Source organism: Protopterus annectens, chromosome 16.part0 (genome assembly GCF_019279795.1).
Source record: "Protopterus annectens isolate FY-2018-M chromosome 16.part0, PAN1.0, whole genome shotgun sequence".
NCBI lineage: Eukaryota > Metazoa > Chordata > Ceratodontiformes > Protopteridae > Protopterus > Protopterus annectens.
This window is the reverse complement of record NC_056750.1, coordinates 605,907,150-605,923,747: the sequence shown is the minus strand read 5'-3', so window position 1 is coordinate 605,923,747 and position 16,598 is coordinate 605,907,150. Positions and strand designations below refer to the sequence as shown.

Sequence of the window (16,598 nt, the reverse complement as noted above, 5' to 3'; positions counted from 1 at the left end):
TAAAATTCTAGGTGCTATACACGCCTTTATCTCCAATGGTATTTGTTCTCCTTGGTTTGCCCTTGGTCTGAGTTGAGGACAACAGATTTTGCAGAGTTTCTGAAGTGTCTATCAACCCTGTTCTGCTCAATAATTTCTACCTCATGCAGACTGTGATAAGCTAAACAGACTCTAAAACCTCCTCTCCTTCTTGGCCTTGGTCTATGAGCAGCAGGATAGACTTCAACCTGTTGCACATACACACGAATTAAAGCACGAGGAGTCCCTAACATTCTTCCTGTTTAGACTCCCTTCGGTTGGCTGTATTCCAATAGGTTTTGGAATTTGCAGGGAAAGCCAGCACCAAGTCTGCACAGTTGCTTTATAGCTTGTTGAATAGCTCCTCCATCTTGGATTGGTTGATCAGCATACAATTCAGCCGCTTATGCTGCAATTAGCTGCTTACTGAATCCTAAACTGTGCGCTACCGTGTGTGTGTTGTACCATGATGTGCACTCTGTCTTCACAGACCATATAGGATTTATGGAATCTGTCCCAGAATCTTTTTGAAATAAAAATGTAGCCATATACTACAAGATATCCAACTTGTGCAAGACTAGTAATTACTAGTTAGCCAGGAGTAAAACAAAGAATCTTACATTTATCATAAATGTAATGTTTTACTTGGCTATTCACGTGAACCAAAAATTATTTGCAATCATTGATGATCTAGCAGTATAAACAGCCTGTTCAGTGCTTAACTTTGGCCAAAAACAAAAATAATAAAAAATACCCTATTTTCTTTCCAGTTACTGACAGCTTGTCTGACATAAAACTCTGTTTCAACTAAAGTTTTATATTGTGCATGTAAAATGGTAGCAACTATCTAGCTTCCACTTACTGAATGTCTCACTCACTTGCAGCCTGTCTTTGTCCTGCCTAGAGATCAAGCTCTGCACATTGTCACCTTTTATGTGATTCTGGAAATATGAAAATGGAAAAGCAGAGATATGTGCATCTTATGAAAACATATCAGAAGGAATAGGGATTCTCATTGTGGATATATTTTTTTAAAGGCTCCAATTAAATCTACCACTGACTTTCATTTACCTAGGATAATCATTTTTAAAAGTACTAAGAAAAAAAATACATGAATTTAAAAATATCTTGTCTCTGTGTGTCAGTTTTTATCTCTCAGCCCTTTAAATTGAGCCATTACTTTAATTTTAAGTCTATACTACTGTCCTAGTACCAATTAAATGTATTCACATGGTCCACCATTCAAGCTCTGCTGTACATACTAAAGCAGTTAAACAGGCATTAATCAATCAGCACTTGTATAGGACAAACTAAAAAATGCCTGGTATTGCCTAGCTATGAATCACTTCATCTTCCTTCATACATCAGCACTTGTACAGGACAAACTAAAAAAATGTCTGGTATCACCTCGTTATCCCATGCAGTCCGACTTGTAATTTCAGTGAAAAAAACATTAAAAATTACAAACGCATATTATATATATTACAACAGTAGTTTATGAGCATGGAAGTAAGGAGATGAGTTTAGGTACAAGTGCCTTTAACAAACCCATTGCTGGCAATACATACTAAAGCATGGACTTGATACACATTAAGAAATATATTGTTAAAAGGTAATGTTAACTGCTCTGTACTTAGTGACAGTAAAGTCAGATCGTCAAATATCAGACATTAAGATAGTCCACAGGGGCTACCCTAAAGGTCAGTGAATGGTGCATGGGAAAAGGAACAAAGAAAAGCCACTTATGTTCCTCCTACAAGGCACTGCCCCAGAGAACCTGAGGAATATCAGGTAAGACCACCCTTGACAGGCAATTAACTATACATGTAACAGACTTCTTATGAATGAAGATTATAAGACATTATTCGTAAGAACTTAGTCTTAGTAGCCCAGAATGCTGAATATAAACATTGCATGCAGATGCATTATAAAAACATAGCCAAGGATCATTACCCCCCACCACCACCACCAAGGTTCATAGGTAGGTACTAGGCTATCTGTGCTAGGGCATTTATAAGCCTAGCCAGAATGTTGGCTTGTGCCTCCCTTTTAGACTAGATTCCTGAGCCTCTGCCCAGCAGGGCCATAGAAGTGATTCCCAGGAGTAAATTTACGATTTCCCATACAGTCATCAAGATTTCTCTTGAAGAGGGTCAGTGAGGGGCTCTGCCTAACATGGACTGGGATTCTATTCCAGAGCGAGGGAAGCCTTTGGGATATGAATCTATCCCTCCAGCATGTCCTGTTTATTGTGCTAAGGTTTAAATCCCTGGAGCGTGTAGCTCTAATGAATTTGGTTTTCTTGAGGTGGAGCATGTCCAACAATTCTGGGTTAGACATGGTTTTGAATGTCAGGCAGAGGTCGCCTCTGAGTAGGCGGTAAGCAACTGAGTAGAGCTGGAGCTTCTTTAGTCGAGCTGTATAGGGCATCTGGTTGAGGCCCACAATCCTCTTGGTGAGGTATTTTTGAGGTCTCTCCAGCTGTCGCAAGTATCGGGTAAGGTACATCCCAAATGGGGCATTGTACTCAATTATGGGCCTGATGAGCGATGAGTAGAGGGGCACAATGACCTCTCTTGATCTAGATGTGAACCCTTTTGTGATTAGGTAAGCTATATAGAAGGTTTTTCTAACCACTTTGGCAATGTGACTGTCAAAGGAGAGGTTACTATCCCAGATCCCTAATTACTTCTCCGATACTTAGTGGATTTCCTCCTATGTGGTAGTTTGTGGGCACTTTGTTTTCCCAAAGGGGATGACTATGCACCACGTATCCATCTCCGTAAGGCCCTTCTGGAGGATGCTTGTGTCAGCCGGAGAGTCTATTATGGCTTCCAATTTGCAATCTGCGAACTTGGTAAGCCACAGTCCTCCTATGTTTGCCTGTACCTCCGAGAAGTATATACCGAGCAAGAGGGGTCCCAGGACTGAGCCCTGTGGGATGCCACTTGTAACCGATTTAGAGTCGGACATGGCACCCGCGACTCTGACCATGCGAGTTCTATCCCTGAGCCAGTTTGTAACCCATCTTGTGACATATGGGTTAATATTTAAGGTAGTAAGCTTATTTATGATGTCAGAGTGGGGTATTGTGTCGAAGGCTTTTGCGAGGTCCAGGTAGGCTGTGTGGACTACTTTTCCCTCATTTATGGCTTTGGTAACTGTTTTGAAGAAGTCAACTAGTTTTAAGAGGCAAGATCTGCCTTTAACAAAGCCAAATTGGGTAGGGTCCAGTGTTTGGAGGTTCCCAATGTCTTTGTTTATGAGATCCATGATGATGTGCTCCATAGCCTTGCAGACTAGGCTAGTCAGGCTTATAGGGTGATAGTTCCCAGGATCCGTTGTGGTTTTAGTTCATTTTGGAGCTCGTGTAAGACACAGCCCGGGATACCATCCGGTCCCATTGATGCTGTGTTTTTTTATTTTGGAGGGGGCTGCTTTCACTTGTGTGTTTGTGATGTCTGGGGGGATTGCATTCTTCTGGGATGGACGCTGGCTCTTTTGGGGGGGGGGGGTAAAGTTTGCACTGAACCTGTCTACCAGGATGTTGACAATGTCAGTGGGTTCAGTGTATTTTGTGCCATTTTGCACCAGCTCAGAGCATATCAGAGTTGCCACCCAGATTCTTGACATAGCTAAAGAACGCCTTGTGATCTTTAGAGTCTTTGGCAATTTTTCTTTCAAAGCTAGCCTTTGATGTTTTTATGAGGGATCAAAGTTGCTTGCTAGTACTGATCTGGGATGCCTTCCCTTTTTGGGATTTTGTCTTCATGTAATAGTTTCCTCCTTCTGTTGTATAGCTTGTTTATGGCCGGGGTCCACCAGACTGGTCTCCTGTTTTTGGAGGAGTGAATCTTGGTTTTACTTGGGATGGCATGATCCATGCATTCTTGCAGGTGCTCATAGAGTGCAATTGTAAAGGATTCTGCTGTTTGGGTAGCATTTTCCATTTGCTCGGGGGCTTTGAAACTTTCCACCTCGGACTCGAGAAGTGTGAAGTTTGCTTTTGAGAAATTTTTCACTGTGGTTTCCTTAGCTGGAGGAGGGGTCGGGATGTGGATGTCCATTGTGATTACTTTATGGTCTGATCTTACCAATGGAGGGGTTTACCTCTGGTGTGGAACATTTAGCCCCCATGTTGGTGATGACCAAGTCCAATATGTTGTCACCTCTTGTTGGGAGTGGTGACCAGTTGTTCCAAGGCATTTGAGTTTATAAACTCAAGGAACCGTTGGGCAAAAGAGTTGGGACTTGAGTAGTTTTCCCAGTCAATGTTTGGGTAGTTGAAATCCCCCAATATCATGGTGTTTGGTGAGACCTTCATATTTTCCAATGTTCTCAGGAATGCAGAGTGGGGGTCCTGAGTCAGGGTGGGTTATCTGTAGCAGGTTACAAACTGAAAAGCAGTTTTACCTACTGTTAGTTGCACATGGATGGTCTCCGCTGCCTCGTGCAGTGCCACTAACCTGGAGGTGTGGGTATCCTTGATGAAGATGGATACTCCCCCACCTTTAGTAATTCAGTCAGAGTTCTGGGGCCGAAAAGAATAGTACGAGTTGAATCCTGGTAATGCTGGGGTGCTCTCTGGTGCCTTGAACCAGGTTTCTATTACTGCACAGACACCGATTTTCTCCATACTGAGGAGTGCCTCGAGTGCGTGCATCTTGAGGTTTAGACTTCTGGCGTTGAGTAGCATTACCCTTAGTTTTTTGTTTCTGGTATTATCTGTGGAGGTGGGTTTGTCTTTTGAGCCTTGACTAAAAAAGGCACTATGGGGGTGGCAAGAGCCTCAGTCGGTATTCGAAAGCTAAGGGTGACAGGTGCAAGCCGTCCCTGGCGAAGCAACGTGGCTTGACGAGCATATCATCCCAGGCTGACACTGGATCACTTAATTTTAAATCGTGTTTTCCTTAAAACTTGCATATTTTCTGTCCTTGACCTAGCACTCTTGTGTGGGGTCATTTACTGCACTGTTATAACTTGATATTACTTGTGAACCTCTGCTATCTCTGAAAAAAACAAAAACAAAAAAAATCTTGCTTTTTCCCACTTTTCTGAGAGTTAAAAAAGTTCAGTTACAGGCTTGCTGTTCCTGAACTATTTGAAAGTTTCTGTGAGGCCATTTTTGCTTGGGCTAAAGGAAAGTCTCTCTGTTGATCAGTGGCAGTGAATAACATTGAGCAGCTGCCCCCCGTAGAGGTGGTTACTGACTTGAAACTGTAGTTTTATTGTCCGTTTTGGGTCTATTCCTGCTTCTTTCCAGTCCCTGCTATCAAGCACGCTTTAACGTGCTTTAGCGCGGAGTTGCCACTAGAGCAGCATCGGGCAGTGCCGGTTAAACTCTTTCTGGCTCCAGAAAGTGTGTTCTTCAATTTTTCCCTTAGAACTGCTCTGTTAGGAACCTAAACAGTTTACACCTTCACTAAAAAGTGCAGCACTTGTTCCAAATAGCTTTTTCTTCTCAAAAAGCTCAGCACTTGTCTTATAAGCATATCCCTTGTCTTATAAGCATTCTCTTTGCAGGTCAAGCACTCCTATATTATACAAATCTCTCACTAGCAAAACCCCCCAGGAGTGCCCACTTCCCTGCTAAGCCCACTACTTTTCTGTCTCATACCAACTCATAAATCTTTCTAGCATGTCGAAGGGTCAGATGCTGGCTTCCTCTCCTGCCCAGTTGGTGAATCTGGGAATTCTGAGAATGTTACAATTGCCTCATGTACACGGACAACCCTCTCCTCCTCCCACGTAACACTAACACTTGCGAGAGATGCAGCTATTTAGCCAAACTGGAGGCTGAGCTCTCTCAACTCAGGACTGGCAAGACCAGGCAGGAGGAGAAGGCAACTACACACACCACAATACCAGTCTTACATAACTCAACCACACCACTGAATCAAACACATAAACACATTAAGACATACTCGGAGGCTCTGAGTAAAAATTTACCTAAACAGCAGAGGCCTCCAAAGCAGACACCCAAGCAACTGCAAACTCAATACACCACACAAACAACACATAAACAACAAAATCAGTCTGCAAAGCAGTCACTGCCCTTAAGGCCAAATACAACACCAAACATACTTGTCATAGGTGACTCCATAGTCAGACACACTGACGTCCCACTCACCAGGCTGAACAAGGAGAAGGTCACGGTAAGCTGCCTATCGGGCGCTAGAATCCGCCACATAACACAAGCACTCAGGTCACTCCACGGCAAGTACAAGTATGACACAGTCATTGTCCATGCTGGTGTGAACGACCTGAGACGTACCTCCCTGGACTACATGAAGAGAGACATAGAGGAGCTCTCTGATTATGTAGCCCAGGCAGGTATGACGCTGACCCTGAGCAGTATCCTTCCTTCACCACGAATGATGCCACAATATAGTGACAAGATGATCAGCTTTAACAATTGGCTTAATTTCTGGTGTCATTCAAAGGGGATCCAGTGCCTGTCTGCCTGGGATGACATGCTCGACAAGCCACACTGCTTCGCAAGGGACGGCTTGCACCTGTCACCCCTGGGATTCCGGATATTGGCTAAGGCTCTTGCCACCCCCATAGTGCCTTTTTTAGGCAAGGCTCAAATTCTAAACCTACCACCCTAGAAAACAAAAATGTGAAGAAACCAAGGGTAATGCTGCTCAATGCCAGAAGTCTAAATCTCAAAATGCACGCACTCGAGGCCCTTCTCAGTATGGAGAACATCGATGTCTGTGCTGCGACTGAAACCTGGTTCAAGGCTCCTGAGAGCACCCCGGCACTATCAGGTTTCATTTCATATCATGCGTTCCGGCCCCAAAACCCAGACCACACCACAAAAGGAGGGGGTGTATCCATATTCATCAAAGATACCCACACCTCCAGGTTGGTGGCTATGCACGAAGCATCGGAAACCATCCAGGTGCAATTAACCATAGGCAAAACTGCTCTACAATTTGTAGCATGCTACAGGCCACCCTCTCAAACTCAGGAAACCCACACAGCCTTCCTGAAGACACTGGAGGGTATAAATGTATCACCAAACACCATCATATTGGGTGACTTCAACTACCCGAATATAGACTGGGAACATTACTCAAGCCCAAACTTTCTAGCCCAAAGGTTCCTGGAGTTCATAAATTCAAATGCCATGGAACAACTAGTCACCGTCCCCACAAGAGGAGAAAATATACTAGATCTCATCATCACGAACATGGGGACAAAATGCTCCACACCGGAAGTATATCCCTCATTGGTGAGATCAGATCATAAACTAATCTCACTAGAAATCCACATCCCGCCCCCACCCCAAACAAAAAAGACCAGGTGAAGAACTTCTCTAAAGCAAACTTCACACTACTCAAGACAGGTGTGGTATCCTTCAAGGCCCCCGAGCCAATGGAAACCACAACCCAAGCTGCGGAAGCCCTTACAAATGCCTTCTATGAACACCTTCAGGACTGCATGGATCAGGCAATCCCAAATAAAACCAAGACTCTTTCCACCAAGGGCAAACATCCAGTCTGGTGGACCCCAGCCATAAACAAACTTTACAATAAGAGGAGAAAGCTATTACATGATAGAGCAAAATCCCAAAAAGGGAAGGCATCTTTGATCAGCACTAGCAAGAAACTACGATCCCTCATAAAATCCAAGGCCAACTTTGAGAGAAAAACTGCCACAGATTCAAAAGACAATCATAAGGCCTTCTTCAGCTATGTCAGAAACCTGGGTGGAAACTCCCAGATATGCTCAGAATTAGTCCAAAATGATACAAAAATCACTGAACCCACAGACATTGCCAAAATACTGGCAGACAGGTTCAGCGCAAACTTCACCCCCCTCTCCCCCCCAAAGGAGAGATAACTATCCCAACTGAGAGTAGCCTCCCAGACATCTCAAATGCGCAGGTGAAAGCTGCTCTCTCTAAAGCTAAAAACACAGCATCAATGGGACCGGATGGGGTCCCCGGCTGTGTGCTACATGAACTCAATGAAGAACTAAACCCGCACATAAGGCAGCTGTTTAATCTTAGCCTCACCACAGGATATGTGCCCAAAGAGTGGCGTATGGCAACTGTGGTCCCACTCCACAAAGGTGGTGCCTCTACGGACCCTGGTAATTACCGCCCCATAAGCTTAACAAGCCTGGTCTGCAAAGCTATGGAGAGGATCATAATGGAACTCATAAACAAGGACATAGGGGACTTGCAGACCTTGGACCCAACCCAGTTTGGCTTTGTCAAGGGCAGATCTTGCCTTTTGAACTTGGTCAACTTTTTCAAAACAGTCACCAAGGCCATTGATGAGGGAAAGGCAGTCCATACAGCCTACCTTGACCTTGCAAAAGCTTTCGACACAATACCCCACTCGGGTATTAGAGAGAAACTTACCAGCTTAAATGTAAACCCATATGTCACAAGATGGGTTGCAAACTGTCTAAAGGACAGAACCCACAGGGTTAGAGTTACTGGAGCCATGTCAGACTCCAAGCCGGTTACAAGTGGAGTCCCACAGGGCTCAGTCCTTGGCCCCCTATTGTTCAGCATCTACTTCTCAGAAGTACAGGCAAACATAGGAGGACTATGGCTGACAAAGTTTGCGGATGACTGCAAACTGGGTGCCATAGTGGATAGTACATCGGACACAGACATCCTTCAGAGGGGTCTCACGGAAACTGATAGCTGGTGCCAGAGCCATGGCCTGAAGTTAAACGCAAAAAAGTGTTTAGTCATACCCTTCGGGAAAAACAAAGTAACCCCAAGCTACCATATAGGTGGCAACCCACTAAGCACAGAAGAGGTTATCAGGGACCTGGGGACCCAGGTTGACAGTGGCCTCTCGTTTGATGCTCACATTGCTAAAGTGGTTCGAAAGACCTTCTACATTGCCCACCTGATCATGAAGGGATTCACATCCAGATCAAGTGAGGTCATTGTTCCCCTGTACTCTTCACTTATCAGACCAATGATAGAGTACAATGCCCCATTCGGGATGTATCTCACCAGACACCTGCAGCAATTGGAGAGACCCCAAAAGTTCCTCACCAAAAGGATAAAGGGACTCCAAAACCTGTCATATGCTGCCAGACTGAAGAAACTCCAACTCTATTCAGTTGCATACCGTCTGCTCAGAGGTGACCTGTGCCTGACATACAAGGCCATGACCAACCCGGAATTAATGGACATGCTCCACCTCAAAAAATCCAAATCCACCAAAACCACTAGAGCAAGAGACTTAAACCTTAGCACGGATATAAATAGGACATGCTGGAGGGATAGATTTATCACCCAGAGACTCCCCATGCTGTGGAATAAAATCCCGGTCCATGTGAGGCAGAGCACCTCGCTGGCTCTGTTCAAGAGAAATCTTGACCGGTGGATGGGAGATCGTAGGTTTACCCCGGGAATCATCTCTGTGTCACTACTGGACAGAGGCACAACAAACTAATGGGCACAGTATTTATAACATAAGGGGCAGCGTAAGCCACATAACTTTGGGCTAGGCTTATAAATTGCCCTAGGGCAGTTAGCCTAGTATAAACCTATGAACTTAGAATAACACCAATAGCTTAGCCAATTGTTAAAATTGATCATTTTGTCTTTATACTGTGGCATCATTCTTGGCGAGGGCAAGATGCTACTCCGGGTCATACCGGCCTGGGCTACATGATCAGAGAACTCCTCTACATCCCTTTTCATATAGTCCAGGGAGGTACGTCTCAGGACATTCACACCAACATGGACAATGACAGAGTCATATTTGTACCTGCTGTGGAGTGACCTGAGTGCTTGTGTTATGTGGCGGATCCTGGCACCAGACAGGCAGCTTACAATGACCTTCTCCTTGTTCAGTCTGGTGAGTGGGATGTCAGTGTGCCTGACAACAGAGTCTCCAATTACTAGTGTATTCGGTGTGTTATTTAGCCTTGGGGGCTGCGACTGCGTGGCACACTGACTTTGTGAAGTATGTGATATGTGAAAGTTGTTGTGGGGTAGTGGTTGCTTGGATGCCTGCTTTGGAGGTCTCTGTTGCTTAGGCAGATTTTTATTTAGAGCCTCCATGTATGTTTTGTGAGTTTGTGTCTTGTTTGCTGGTGTGATTTGTCTATGTGAGACTGGTTGTGTCATGCGAGTGGTTTCCTTCACCTCCTGACTGACTGTGCCAGTCTTGGGTTGAGAGAGCTCGGCCACCAGTTTGGCTATATAGTTGCATCTCTCACATATATTTGCTTTTGTTGGAAGGAGGAAAGGGTTGTCTGTGTACATAAGGCAATTATAACATTGCCTCAGGATTCCCAGATTCACCAGCTGGACTGGAGAGTATTAAACACTGACCCAAAAGCCACCGACTGTGGCAAAAAAACGACAAACAGCAAGGCAAGTACCAAACTTTTATTCTCTAGCGCTTCGGTGTTACCACCTTCAAGGAGTATCAAACAGTAACAAACATTTACACATATTTTTATATACCTTACATAATTAACATAAATTATTCAATTAAATAATTAATAGTTTCCAAATCTTTAAAGCAAACATTTCCAATTCAGGTCATTAGTAAGACCATTAGGCACAAGTGTTTTATACTTTAAAATATAAATACTTTATTTATACCATAATTTTTAATATATTTTCATCATCACAAAAACATTCCACAGTTTCTAAAACTGTGCCTTGTAACATAGTAAGATCACCATCATAAAACATTTTAAAATGTAAAGCAATTATCTCATCTTCCCTCATGTTCCCAATGTCTCTTATATGCTCCATGAATCTGACACGGAATTCTCTTTTTGTTTCCCTTATGTAAAACAGAGCACAAGGACATCTTAATGCATATACCACCCCTTTGCTTCTACATGAATAAGCATCTCTGGGTTCAAATTTAACCCCATTTATATTACTGAAAGTATTCACAATATTTACACAAACACTGCATCTCTTGCAGCATGATGTTCCCTTTGTCACTAATAAGTTAGGTGTACTAACAGCTGGTAAACTGAATCTGCCATGTACCACCAATATCCTTTAAATTCCTTCCCCTCTTATACGAAAAAAGGGGCTTCTGTGGCAGAATCTCTGCCAAAAATCTATCTTCTAACAAGTACTTCCAATAGCATTCTATTAATGTCCTTATTTCCTCACTTTTGATGTTATACACAGATACATAAATTGTATCTGCCTTGTTTATGTTCACCTCTTCATATTCAGGTACCCATAAACTATTTAACACCCTATAACTGGATCTATTCCTCCTTCTACTGCTATTTTTATATACTCTTTCCCAAACTCTGGTTTCAGCCTCCTTCAGAATATCTGGGTTATAACCCCTTCTCAAAAACATATCCTTAGTCTGTTCCATTTCCTTCCCCAACATATTTTCATTACTACATAGTCTAGAAATGCGAACTAGTTACCCACAAGGTAAAGCTCTTAATACATGGTGGGGATGGCAACTAGATGCATGGAGATACTGATTCCCATCAACAAACTTCCTGTGAATATTGGAAGAAATACTTCCATCCATATTTCCTTCCAAAATTAGGTCCAGATATACCACTTTATTCCCTTTCTGTAGTCCATCAAATGATAGACCAAATGGGTTCCTATGCATTTCCAGTATAAAATCATCCACTTCATTTAAACCTCCATCACACACAAATATCAGATCTATGAATCGAAAATAAAAATCAACATATTTTTTCATAAAATTCAACTTAAATAAAAACTGTGCTTCAAAGAAAGACACAAAAAGATTGGCATACATGAGGGCACATGCTGCCCCCATTGCCGTACCCTGCTTCTGTCTATATAACTGATTATTAAAATAAAAATAATTATTTTTCAAACAAAAACTAACCATTTCCACTACAAAATTAGAAAAAGAACTATCTCCCATAAAATATTTAATAGCCTTTAGGCCATCTTCATGTTTGATGGAGGTATACAAACTCCTTACATCAAGTACCAACCAACATTTTTTCTCATCCCATTTTAACGGGGAAATTTTATTTAATAAATCTAAACTATCTTGAATAATACACTGGAGATGCTTTAACATAAGGTAACAATATTTTGTGTAATACTAAACCCATATTATGCAAAAAATACTTGCAGGCGGAAATAACTGGTCTACCCGGTGGCTCCACCATGCTTTTATGTATCTTTGGTAGGCAGAAAAAAACAGCCATTTCACTGTTACAATTAAAAAGTTTGTCCTTGACATCCTTATCAGTGAAATAACCCTTCCTAACATTGTCATCAAGCATTTTCTCATATTCGACTACTGCTTGTTTGTATTTGTTACTACTACATTTCTCGTACACATCAACATCATTCAAATGTTTCATGCACATATTAAAATTTTGGAGTACATTCATAATTACAATCTTATTCCCTTTGTCAGAAGGTTTAATCACTATATCTTTCCATTCTAAAGTTCTTAATGCTTGCCATTCCCTAAAAGTTAAATTATATTTATTTTATGTTTATCTAACAACACAGATTCACAAATATTCCCACCTCCAAATCCTATCATTGACCCAAATTGAGAAACACGTGGATTTTCAAATGGTGGTATGAACTTATTAAATGTTGGTATAAAAGACATATCAATTACATTTCCTTTGTTACAAAGCATGTTATCTTCCACATCATTATCATACTGGACTGGAGAGCATACCTGAAACTGCGCTTTGGACATGCCTGGATGGTTTAAAGAACTGATTTATTGATCGTCTGGAATAGACTAAATAGGGAGCCTTGTACTTCTGGATATTATAAGGGGGTGTAGTGCTAAACTTTGTAAGTGCTTACTGAGAAATTTGAGCAGGTGCTAGGCTGTAGAATGAAGGTTGAGTGCTTATTTTGCGAGTTTGACTAATTCTAAGGGAAAAATTTAAGAGCAGACTTTGTGGAGCCGGGAATAGTTAAAAAAATGCTTAAATGGCACTGCGCAATGTTACGCGATGTGCAAAATTGTGCAAAAACACGCTAAAGTGGGTTTTAAGGCAGGGAGTTTGAAAGAGATAGGAAATGGCCCAAAATGGCCAATAAAGCTACTAGTTTCTGGGCTGAGACCACGCCTCCAAGGACAGATAGGCTGCTCAAAGCTCCCCACTCTCACTGGTGAAGAGAGAAGCTTCCTCCTATCCAAATAAGGAAATGGGCAATACAGGAACTATAACACAGCCTAGAATTCAGCAAGACCTGAAAACTGGACTATTCTAGTTCAGAAAAGGCGGGAAACAAGGATATTTTTTTTCTCTAAACAGAAACTAGGCACAGGGACACAGTAAATGCTTTAAATCGGCTAGCTCACTTGAGTGTGTAGCCTACAACAATTAAACAAGGCAAAAATACAACTTTAAAAGTGCAAACACAAAAATGCAGAAAAACAATGCTTTGCAGATCTCAGATAAAAAACGTGCTTTTCGGCGAGAATCTACAGTCGCAGGTAAGAAGGTAGAAAAAAAATACTTAAATCTTTTAACGTCTCTTTCGCTCTCTGCTGCTTGTAGAACTCTGCAGGACACCACGAGGAGCTGTGCTGAGTCTGTTACAAGCGCAAAACCACGCTAAAGTGGGTTTTAATGCAGGGAGTTTGAAAGAGAGGAAATGGCCCAAAACGGCCAATAAGCTACTAGTTTCTGGCCTGAGACCACTCCTCCAGGGACAGATGGCTCCCCACTCTCACTGGTGAACAGAGAAGCTTCCTCCTATCCAAGTAAGGATATGGGCAACACAGGAACTATAACACAGCCTAGAATTCAGCAAGACCTGAAAACTGGACTATTCTAGTTCAGAAAAGGCAGGAAACAAGGATAAAAGGCAGGAAACAAGGATATGGTTTTTCTTTTTTTTTTTTTTTCTCTAAACAGAAACGTGGCACAGGGACACCGTAAATGCTTTAAAATCGGCTAGCGCACTTGAGTGTGTAGCCTACAACAATTAAACAAAGCAAAAATACAACTTTAAAAGTGCAAACATAAAAAATGCAGAACAAACAAGGCGTACCGATTTCAGAAAGAAACAGCTCAAGTAAGCATGCGGAATAAGCCTTTAACCAGAAATTCCCAGCTCAGAAGGGCAGAATCTAGCCTCTCCTACCACAAGAATGCAGACCACAAACCTTCTTAATGTAAAATAACTAGCCTGAAGTCCAAGTGCTTAACCCAGAACTAATACACTTTTAGAATAACAGACACTGAGCCTTCAATCAGCAGTTCCCAACTTAGAATGATGTACGCTACCTATCCTGCCACAACAGTGCAGACCACAAACCTTCTTAATGTAAAACAACTGGTTTGAAGCCCAAGTGCTTAAACCAAGGGCCTTAGAATAACAGTTACAATTTAATCAGGCTACTAACAAGCAGTAATAAAGGCAGCAGAATAAATTCAATTGAGTACTTTTAAGAAGAGGCAAAAGCAAAATAAGGTAATAAAAGTAGGAAGAAACACAAATACAGTAAGGCAGATGAAGTGCAAATTTTTTTTTTTTGAGACAGAGGAAACAGAAGATTAAGATACTATGGGGGAAATGTCCTTCCCAAGTGCTCTTTCTGTACACCGCAGAGGAGACGGGACTGGTAGGAGTATCCAAAATCAAAATATGATCTCACTGTACTCAGTTGAGTGAGCAAATGAGATGGGTCCAGGAGGCATGTGCAAAAAGAGATTTACAGCAGGGGTGGGCAATTCCAAAGCCACCAATATTAACACCACAAGAGGAAACAGGGATGGGGTGGGGTGGGGAACTAACTGCAGGGAGACAGAGACACAATATTTACTGAATCAAAGACACACAATATTTACTGACTCAAATCTTAAATAAGTGCAGAGAAAAATATACTTAAATCAGCTTGTGTCCACTAGATATATGCAGACAAGTCTCAGTAGCCAGCAACTCGATTTAAAATGATTACTAGAAATGTAACCAACAAAGAAAAAAAAAGGATACCAAATGCAGAATTTATTAGCAGCCACTTTGTATAACAGTCTCAATTAGATGCTAATTTGAAATGCAGGTTTAAAGAAAAAGACAGTCCAATTCTAAATATAAACTAGCATTGGTGGTTCCTAGAATATTTTCAAAACAGAATTGCTTCAAATAGGCCTGTAGACACCTGTTTTCTACAAAAGTTTAACATGTCAACTTGCTAATGCCTTTAAGGGAATCATGATGACTTTTAGAAGTCTTTTTTTAAATACTTTATCTCATTTCTCTCCATAAAGGTTCCCCCTTCTTTTGTATTCTGGTTCCAGATATATTTCTGGACATTTTTTTTTTTTTTTTTTTACTGTGCCTCAAAGTTTCTACCTTTTTCAACCCAGACATAAATTCCTGTATTGTTTTGCAAGTGCTGCTTATGTCCTCATTTCTATGTCATGGTCTAGCCTTCAGCATATTGTTTACCTATGAATCTCTTAATACACTTACTTCCCTCTTCTAGCTTCAAATATTAAACTGCTTCTAGCTTCAAATATTAAACTGCTTCTTTCTCTATTTAAATCTTAGTAACATCCTTCAGCTCTGTACTTAAAATGTTGCTGTTCTCTAAATTCCACTTTAAGAGATATTTCACTTACCACCTTGACTAGCCTTTCTAGGTGATCTTCGTTTCCCACATGGCAAACGATTCCTGAAACATTAAGGCCTTCAGACTTCAGCTGTGCCAGTGCTGTATCGACATGCTCCTGTGTTCGACTGCTTATTACAACATGGGCACCTTCTTGTGCCAAGCGTCGTGCAATAGCTAGCCCAATCCTGAGGAGGAAAAAAAACACAACAGTAGCTTTTCTAATCCTTAGAAAATAACAGCTTGAATTAAGGTATTTTATTATCTCCACAACCAGTGTAACAGAACAGCTCCAGAAAATCTGCAAATTCTCTAAGGCTCACTAAAATCAGTTCTTCCAGCATATTGAGGTCACAAAGTCACAAATCTACACAAAACTGCTAAACATCTGGGCACAACTCACTGAGGTTGCAAAGCTGCAGGAGGACCCAGATATGTTCCAGCTAGCCTGCAGTACAATTTGTCGCATGACCACTACATCTATTTTTCATGCAGGCATCTTCTTAGCAGGATGCTAGCAGACAACACCTTGCTCAAAAACATGCCAGTGGCCTTCTGCACAGCTTACCAAGATACTAAAATGATCTTGGTTTTTGGATGGTGGGCTACAGAAAATTGTTAAAAGCATTGTCCTTCACTTCAACAAAGGGAGGGAGTTCTCCTGTACTTGCTCTTTTCTTCTGCACCATGGAATAGTGGTCAAGAAAGCATACTAAATACGAGGATGACCTTTCAACAATTTAGGAAACGAGGATGAATTTTTATGGAGCCATGCCTTAGTAGGTTATGCATATGTTAAGCCAGATCAGAATGTGTATTTCTGCATGAATATGAATAGATAGAAACAGGTCAAAGGGTTGACTCTTATTTGGTTAACTCAGGACTTGATAAAGTCTGATCAAGTCCCTAAGCATCAACCAGACCCGTTCCCCCATAAGGCCCATATTAAAGCCTGTTTTGGTGATTTGGCATGCTGTTGCTCTTAGAAGTGTGTTGACTGTTGTGTATATAGACAGA

At 41.8% G+C, this 16,598-nt stretch overlaps 1 protein-coding gene across 1 annotated transcript in view; it reads right to left on the bottom strand.

Moving 5' to 3' along the window:
* Positions 1 to 16,598, bottom strand: part of LOC122790909 (dehydrogenase/reductase SDR family member 4-like) — a 388,748-nt gene that overhangs the window by 282,228 nt on the left and 89,922 nt on the right. The window contains exon 2 of the mRNA XM_044058593.1: positions 15,592 to 15,769. Within this exon, the coding sequence (XP_043914528.1) occupies positions 15,592 to 15,769 (178 nt within the window). The remainder of the gene's footprint in view (positions 1 to 15,591; positions 15,770 to 16,598) is intronic.